At 41.2% G+C, this 9,131-nt stretch overlaps 1 protein-coding gene across 2 annotated transcripts in view; it reads right to left on the reverse strand.

Moving 5' to 3' along the window:
* Window positions 1–6,004: 6,004 nt before the first annotated feature.
* The window catches only part of LOC129756855 (uncharacterized), a 9,177-nt gene continuing 6,050 nt past the window's right edge, over window positions 6,005–9,131 (reverse strand). The window contains exons 1-5 of one of the 2 annotated variants that reach the window (XM_055753888.1): window positions 8,435–8,696; window positions 7,058–7,392; window positions 6,854–7,000; window positions 6,643–6,792; window positions 6,005–6,581 (exon numbers count right to left, since the gene is read on the reverse strand). In XM_055753888.1, the coding sequence (XP_055609863.1) occupies window positions 6,168–6,581; window positions 6,643–6,792; window positions 6,854–7,000; window positions 7,058–7,354 (1,008 nt within the window). In that variant the 5' untranslated portion in view covers window positions 7,355–7,392; window positions 8,435–8,696 and the 3' untranslated portion in view covers window positions 6,005–6,167. Of the gene's footprint in view, window positions 6,582–6,642; window positions 6,793–6,853; window positions 7,001–7,057; window positions 7,393–8,434; window positions 8,697–9,131 lie in introns of those variants that run through there. The other variant, XM_055753887.1, reaches the window with a different exon arrangement.

Consider the following 9,131-nt stretch of genomic DNA (forward strand, 5'->3'; position numbering starts at 1 on the left):
TTTTTGTTTTTTTTTTTGGTTTTTTTTTCTGATATCAAACATTTATGGAGTAGAGAAAGAGAAAGTATAGTGTCAATAGAGAAGATATTGTAGCTTGGATGATTTTTTATATTTATGATAGGAAAGGGAATTATAGCCACAAACAGGAAGTTTGATTTGTGCATAAGGCCAGTTTCCTTAAGGAATTTGATCAGTTTTTCCTCTTCTAGGGCACAGTTAGACAAAACTTCTCGAAGACTGATGCTCACACATTTGTCTTTGGTTTGAGTATATGGGACAATTTAGGAGAATATGTTTGATTGTTAGGAGGCAGTTACATGAAGGGCAGATGGGAGGATCTTCTCGATCCATAAGATAGTTACGGGTCAGTAGGGTGTGTCCAATCCGTAGCCTTGTGAGGGCTCGACGTTCACTGGGGTTGGGTCGATCCACCCATTTGAGGGTGCAGTTTTTTACTTCACGGCGTTTGTTGTCCTGTACTGATCTCCATTTAGTTTTCCAAGCATAGGAAAGTTTAGTTTTTGTTGTTTTATAGGCATCTTGTTGGGGAATGGGTATGGGGGGAGGGGAGATTTTGGCACCTTCAGCGGCGAGCCTGTCTGCTGCCTCGTTACCTGGTATTCACCATTGGAGTTTCTTATAGCGTTTAATAGTGCGTAGGTCTCGGCACTAAAGACGAAACATTCGGCCGGTAGTGCGAGACTTCTATTGCTATGTCCTTCGAAGATACCACATCCCACACGGTTATCATCCGTTTTGGAACCATCTGTAAATATATGGATTAGAGAAGAGTATTTTTGTTCTACCAATGAGCGGAGTAGACTAAGGTCAACTTTGAGGCTACTATCGGACTATGAGGAAGAGCGTGGGGGCAATTACTGATCCTTGAGGGACCCAGTTGTGTACGGGTTTGGGACTGGAGCGATGGCCGGTTATTTGCAACTGTATCGATCGGTTTGAAAAGAAGCTTCTTATATATTGTGTCATATTTCCTGTTACACCCCAGTAAAGGTTGTTCATAATTGTGTTCCGATCAACTTTGTCGAACGCTTTGGCAAGACCAAGAGAGAGGACTTCTATATGCCGGTGTTCGTTCAGAGACATGTCCAAGAGTGTTTCCAGAGAGCCGAAGTAATCGTCATTGGACATGCCAGGTAGAAAAGCATATTGTCTAGGATCGAGTCGACCCTCCTGATCGAGAAGGGCTTGCAGACGAAGATTTACTAATCTTTCCATGATTTTACCGGAGCAGTTTAACAGTGTAATGGGACGATAGTTATCAACTAGATGTAAGTTTAGCTTGGGTTTTGGAATGGGGATAACGAGGCCCAGTTTCCATTCGTCGGGTATTGAACCATCTTTCCAGATTTTGTTTATTAATGTAAGGAATGTTAATCTGGCAGAGAGGGAGAGATTTTTGTAGAACAGCTATCCCAGATCGTCTGGGCCAGCGGATTTGCCTGTGACGTTGCAAAGAACAAATTCAAGTTCATCTGGCTTAAAGTCTGTATTATAGGGAAGTGTGTTGTGGGAATCAGGGGAAGAGGGTTCGAAGTTAGTTAAAGCTGAGGTGCACATTTAAGAGAAGTGATTGCAGAAGGTTTCAGCTATTACAGAGGGATCGCTCACATGTTGTTGGTTCAGGAGTAAGTTGTATTGATTTTTGAGAGTTACCGATTGGCAAGCAGATCTGGCAATTTTATATAATTCAAGAGCAGAAGACTTCAGCAGAAGATTCTTAATCTTTTTCTTCGCACTTTTACAGCGTCTCGAACTTCTGAATTCCACCATGGGACAGCAGTTTTACCGGATACACCTCTGGTCTGAGGTATCCAATTTTCAGCAGCTTTATGCAGAATGTTAGTAAAAACTGATAGCGTTGAGGGGTTCTCGTGTTGAATAAGGTCGTCAACTTTCGCTTGGTAGCTAAAGCTTAGTTCTTTTAGAAATGGGACAGTTAGGAATGCGTGTATCTCAGAAACCATTCGTTTGATCTAAATACTTTCTATGAAGGAAATGAAGATAATTTTATGATAATTCATGAAAAAATTTGAAAAATTTTTTTTATCGTTTTTTGTAAGAAAAAAATCTACTTTATTCTTTGTACCTCCCATCGGCCAGCGCACACTTTTTTCAGTCATGATATTGATAAGTTTTTCAAACTTAAACTTTGCCTTATTTGTATTTTAGGTGGCTACATCCTCCTCCTTCAATTTCCGCTACTTTTTGGTCCATTACTTCTCTTTTAAAAGAAACTGAGGGCAATTTAGTGGAGACAGCTGTTTCGGAATTAACAAATCTTGATTATTTTTGAGCCATTTTTCGAGCGTTTTTAATGAAATTTCTGCTGGCAAAATTTAACAATAACGAAGTCAAACCATCATGAGATTGAACTTAAAGTATAATCGGGTAGTATAGATCGTAGGTTGCCAAGGGTACAAACAAGATTACTCTTTTTAGGCTTTTAAAAACAGCCAAAATAAAAATTTTCGTTTTGAAAATTGTAGTTTTTTTTTTCACAGGAGCAGAATTTTGGCAAATCATTATATTTTATACAAAATAACGTGGAAAGACATACTTTAAAATACCCGGGACCTTGCACGAGCAGGCATGGTATAGGATTCAAACGCTGGAATTTGTTTAAAATAGGGTATTTCATAGGTTTTGTCGTTCATCAGAAATCATCTGTCCCTTAGCCTCGGTACTGGCTTTACAGCTTACGAGCTCTGGAACAAGCAAAAAATCGTTGTTCAAGGTAAGGTTTGAGTCACTCATTACTAGGCAACACTTTCAGCTTATCAGAGAAAAAATTGTTGGACATTTCAGCGATCTACACTTAGTTTTTCGCTTACTTAAAAATAAAAATTCTGGTATGAGACATGACTTCCTTGATGACCCTTAATCGTAGTTGCTGATCATGTGCTTCACTCCAAGCATGATTTGAACTTTGGAGACATTTTTGACAATATTTGCATACTTTTCCACCACTTACACACAGTTATTCTTTGAATAATCAACGGTATCGTCAGCTATCAATTTGATAATGATGGATTTCGAAGGAAACTGTGCAAAATTATTTTTTTCTCTTTCTCTTGCATTGTAAATATCTCAATAACACGTAAACTTTAAATTTTGAAAAAAAATAGGTTCGATAGTACTTTTTACAGGCAACAAAATGCTGTCAAAATTTTGAATGTCCAATTACCAGTTAACGAGTTATTAGCGAAAGAAAGTGTCCCATTTCTAAAAGAACTAAGCTTTAAACCAATCAGCCTCTTCGAACTTCCAACGAGGGCGAGCGGAAACTTCAGGGGTGGAGTGTTCAGCTTTTATTAGCAGTGGAAAATGGTCACTACCATATGAGTCATCCAGGACTTGCCAATTGAATTTGGAACAGAGTTCCAAGGAGACAAGAGTCACATCGAGGGCGGACATATTACCAGAGACTGGATCAATTCGAGTGGGTAAGGTATTGTTAAGGATAGTTAGATTGTGGGAGTAAACAAGGTAGAATCCTTTGTTTGTGGTATGTGTGCTTCTCCAACTGGTGCAGTGAGCATTGAGGTCGCCCTTTATTAGAAAAGGAGAAGGAATCTGAGGTATCAGTTCATCAAGCTTAAAATCAATGAAAGGCATATGGGGTGGAATGTATAAAGATACTACCGTTATTTTGAAAGGGTGATAGAGCTTTGCACAAATTACATATAGAGATGAGTCAACTCTCACGAGGTCGTAAGATAGGCCATTTTTGATAGCAATTCCGGCACCTTGTTTTGTGTTTGAATCATAAACAGTGTGAAGTTGATAGTTTTTAAATAAATTTTGGGGAGGGGTAGAGTTTGTTAGGATATCTTGGATGGCGAAGACTGATGGGGAGAACTGAGATAGAATGCTTTGGATATCTGGCAGTCTTACTTGTAGACCTCTGGTATTCCATTGAATTGCGAAGTTGAGTGGTTTTTTTACAAGTATGTGAAGGGTAAGGGGGGGGGCTATTTCGGGTCTGCATTGGGTAGGAATTATTTATTGTCCCCATTATTGTAGAAAGGTTGGCTTGACTTACCGGATGTGTTAGGTGGAGTTAGCCGGGGGTAGTTACCTGTTGTACTTTTTCGGAAATTGGGTTGGGACACTCGTTTCTTTTTTGGACCAGTTGTCGATGCATTTTCGGTTCGGATTGATCACCAGATGTTTCGCCATTGCGGTTGCGTTTCGGTGTTGACTAGGATGTGGATTTGCTGGAACCACTGACCATCGTGCTGTCAGAATCGACTTCGGAGCTTGAGTCTTGTTTTCTCTCCAATTTCTGGATCTTGCTGGTCAATTTAATAATTTGGGCCTGAAGTTGTTTGATGATTGTGCCTTTGTCGTCCAACGGCTTCTGGCTGCGAAAGTATCAAGTCGTTGCTGGACCTTGCTGGTGCAGTTTTGGGACGATGCATATCGGGACCGAAATTCTTTTACGGCAGCGGCTTGGGAAATTCCCATATCCACCCGGATATGAACAATTTCCTGCTCTTCCTTCTGTTTGGGACAGACTCTGTTGGTTGAAGCATGGGGACCGTCACAATTGATGCATCTTGGTGGTTTGGAGCACTCTTTGTAGATACCGGATTCACCGCAAGTGAGGCCTACAGGGTTGTGTTGGCAGCGCAGCTGGGTATGCCCGAATATGCCGCATATCAGGCACATGAGCGGGCGAGGGTAGTGAGGACGGGTTGAGACACGGATGTATCCAAAAAATATGTAGGTCGGGGGAACGGAACCTTTTATAGTCAGCACCATGGTGTTGATAGGTTCTTCCTTCCCATTTACTTTGCGAACAAAGCGATAAACTTTCGTTACACCTTGGTCGCACAAATGTTCCTGAAGTTCCTCGTTTGTGAGGCCAGAAACATCTCGGATGGAGACGACACACTGGCAGAGGTTGAGTAATGGATGAAGGGTGACGGTAACGGGGTTATCATCAATCAGGTTAGATAGCTTCTTCAGATTGTTTGTTTGATTTGGGTTCCGAGCTTTCAGAAGATAGGCGCTGCCGCCATTGAAAGGGTTGGCTCCATCTATTTTCCCCACAGCCTGATCGATCGTTTTAGCCATGATGAATGGATTGGGTAACTTGGCGTCGGGATTGGGCTTGAGAACCAGGAACTGGATCTCTCCATACAATCCTTTTGGGTCCATCCAAACAGGAACCGTCCTTCTGTTAGATAAACCCGGTGGTCCGGTTTGACCTCCCCAAGGAGAATTGGAATCCATCGTAAGATGGAGCGGTGGTGACTAAACACTCAGAACACACTAGATTGTTTGACTTTTCACACTTTATGACTAGAAGCACTGAATCAGCCGTTCTGAAAAGAACAGCTGCTCTCTTCATTCAGCGCTATACGCCAAGAACAATTTAAACAAACGCGTATTCGAAAGAGGGAAGTAACTTTAGTTGTCCAAAACAAAACATTTTCCGGAACATTTGTTTATCATCCAGCGGCATTGGGATTTAAGCGTCGAAATCTGATCCTCAGTGTGTTCTGGGGCTCTCGTCTTCTTTCGGCACTTAATTACAATTTTTTTTATGTCTTGCTAATGTACTGGTGAGAACAATTGAACTTTTTGGCGGAATCACGTTGGCTCAGTAAATCCTTAAATTGTTGAATCGAAAAACACGACATCGAGTTTGACAACATGTAAACAATACACATTAATGAAAAAGTGTGCACCATTTGCTTAATTTTTACCCAATGGTTATGCCCTGTTGAATGTGTTGCAATAATTTTGTGTTCACCCTTTAGTGATCTTAACACAACCAGTCCATTTTGGGAAATACTGATAACGGCAACAGGTGCCCAAATCTAGCTATCAGTTTATCAAGAATCAGATTGTGGCCATTTTAGGGGTTGGGTTAGCATACCGTTACCTAAAAAGGAAATGATAAGGAAAACGTACAAAGATAAAACACGGACCATATTGGTAACATCGATTTATTTTCTAATTACTATCATCACTCGTTATCGCTGTTTTCATCCTGAATGTTGTTCCAGGTCAAGTTACATACATACATTCGGTAGAGAAAATCCAAATTTAAACAAATCATCGTTTTGTTAATGTTTTTCAATTATATTTTGTGCACGAAATTGTACGAAAATAGTTTCTTGGATCCTCGTTTCATGTCATTCATACTCCAACAGCCCTCGGGTATCAAAAAGTTTCACCAAGGTCTTGAAATGCTCCAAATACAGGGGATTGCTGTACACGTCTAACCGAAACCTTTGACTTTCCTCAGACTCGCCCATGAAGTTTGCAAAATTTGCATTCTCATTCTTATCGGCCAACACAATCGGCAAACAGTCGTAGGTACACTGGAATGCTAGGAATCCTCGCCTCAAAAGTTCCATGTGAAGTTCACGAAGGGATGGAATTCTTTCTGGATAATGTAGTTTCTTAAGCGATTTCACTAGTTCACAATGGTAAAACTGAAGCAGTTCGTCAAATTTTGTTGCTTTCAACTCGAGTGTTATTGAAGAGATGAGATAATAGAAAAGATCTTGAATTGGTGATCCATAATAAACGTCTTGAAGATCGATCTGTGCAATGTAATAAAATCTAATAATTCATGAAAAGTTTTGCTGTTTAGTTTAAACGTACCAACAAAACATCTTTGATTTTTCCAGTCTCCTTGTGGCTGAACATGGCATTGTTTGTCCAAACATCCCCATGACATAAGCAAACGAATCCACTATCATCCTTTTTGGTAGCATCGTACAATTTTTCGTAAATGTTTTCCATCGATTTTTCCTGCATCGAAATACTTTCTCAAACAATGTGTATAAAAATGGTTTATAAAATTTAAACTCACATATTTTTTCTTGTATTTCTCGGCTTCCGGCCAGCCTTTGAAAATTTCGAGGAAAATAGGAGTGATCACTTTCGAAAACTCAGCAAAGTATTCGCGACCTTCCTCCTGGAACATCCCCCTGTCGTATAACTCAGCTATGGGACCATTCTAGAATGATAGAAACTATTTTTGAAAAAGTCAAAGAATTTTTACTTTCCCTCATACCTTCCGATAATCAACAGCAGTTGCCGCGTGAAATTTGGCCAATTTGCTCAGTAGGGCGTGCGCGTGGGCTAGATCAGCACCCTTCTGCCGATCACCGATAGCGTATCCACTTGCGCAAAGATCCTCCAGCACCAAAACATCCTGTTCGCCTTCGACGGCCTTCCAACAACGGGGACCGAACGAAACCGATTCCCCGGCATCCGTCCACATCTGAGAAATGGTGGGAAGAAGATTGTCGTAGGCAAGTTTTTCCTTCAGAAACACGCTATACGTCTTGAGATAGGGATCCGTCAGCATGACCTTTATTATCAGGGCCAATGGTTTTGTGGAACCATCTAAAAATATGCATGGAAAATTAATTTTTAACACAATTTATACCAAGAAAAATCCTTGCGCCGAAGATAGATATTTCCTGTTTGGTCTTTAATGCTTTATTTCCTAAGAACGAATATACATTTCAATTAATGATACAAAGCTCTAGAATTCTTTCTTATATAATTGATTAAAAGAGAAGTTGATATTGTAGCAATCAGGAATGGTCATAAGAATTGATGAAACAATATGTTATTATGGCATCGCAGCTGAACTCATCAAAATGGGCCCGGACAAGTTGGCCGATTGCTTACACCGGTTGATGGTTCAGATCTGGGACACAGAACAGCTATCGGAGGAGTGGAATGAAGGGGTAATATGCCCCATCTACAAGAAGCGCGACAAATTGGACTGTGAGAACTACCGAGCGATTACTGTCCTAAATGCCGATGTCGCGAATCCTACTCCGCCGCCTAATGCCTCAAGCAAACAGATTCGTGGGAAGTCATCAGGCCGGCTTGTAAGCGCCAGATAACGCTCCCACCAAGGTTTTAGGGATTATTCGCAGGTAACGTAGATTTGGGTGATGGTGTGATGAATCGCAGTGGGTGTCATTTGGGTGTGAGGTTTTTCCCCAAAAATGCAACCTCCAAAACGACGACAGCGCCACACGTCAATAGCACACAACTACCATGCCTCATCAAACCACAACCAGGTGGCTGACACCTACGTTACCGAAACCGCTTGGTAGCCAACAACGATTGACAGCGACGCTTGAAGAGAGAACAACAAACAGCGATCGGGTTCCGAGTTCCGAGAGAGACGAAGACAACGACCTGATCTGACAGCAGGTAAGCCAGTGAACCGGAGGACCGCCATTTTGTATTCGCCCTAAGGACTTGATTCCTGATGCAAGTTCTCTCGAAACTAAGACCCCTCAAACCTGACGCTTAGATGCAGCCGACAATCTACTAGCCACCTTACAATCTTTGGGTGTCCATGCTCCGAATCGGCGCACTACACGGAAGAACAAACGCAAAGCGTTTCCAAAACCCGGCCACTTACCAGATCGTGGCCTCGCGCCTGGCTCCGATTGTTCCTGCGGTAGTTCCTGGTCAATTCGTCGTGTCAACAAGAACGAGGCCCTACAGGATAGCCTAGTTATATGAGAGTGGGAGGTACAGCGGCAGTGGTGCAAATAACGTTTCCAATAAATTAACGAGAAGTGCAATAAAAAGGGTTTTTCCGATCATTTGAGTGACATTCCCTGCGACTTGCTTTGGACAAGCGTGCAACAACACTTACAGGCTTCATGGAGGGACGGTGTTCCGAGTTGTATGTAGAGAAAAATAACACTGGTCTCGATAGCGATAAAGCAGCTTCAAGCTGTAATTTTATTAGTTACGATTAGATCTAGATTACGTAACTAATATTTGTAGTATGACTTTACAAATCAGTGTTGGAAATAGCTTCTCCTACAACCGGAACAACTCTTATACGGTTGGCAAATGCTGTTAACAGAATACCAAACCTGGTAAGTTATTGTACGACTTAAATCAAGCTAGCTTACTTGGCTGGGAGAGCCGGAACGATTCTTAATCGGATTCTTAATCGAGCTGTTTGCTTCTCCTAAGTAAACGAAAGGGAATTAAGGGTGATACGGTCAAAATTTGGTCAAGGGAAAACGCGTGTGAATCGGTGAAATCGTTTTTTAAAAAATCGAATTAAATTTCTTTTTCAAGTTTAATTAGTATAAAATTCA

This window comes from Uranotaenia lowii, chromosome 3 (genome assembly GCF_029784155.1).
Source record: "Uranotaenia lowii strain MFRU-FL chromosome 3, ASM2978415v1, whole genome shotgun sequence".
Lineage (NCBI taxonomy): Eukaryota > Metazoa > Arthropoda > Insecta > Diptera > Culicidae > Uranotaenia > Uranotaenia lowii.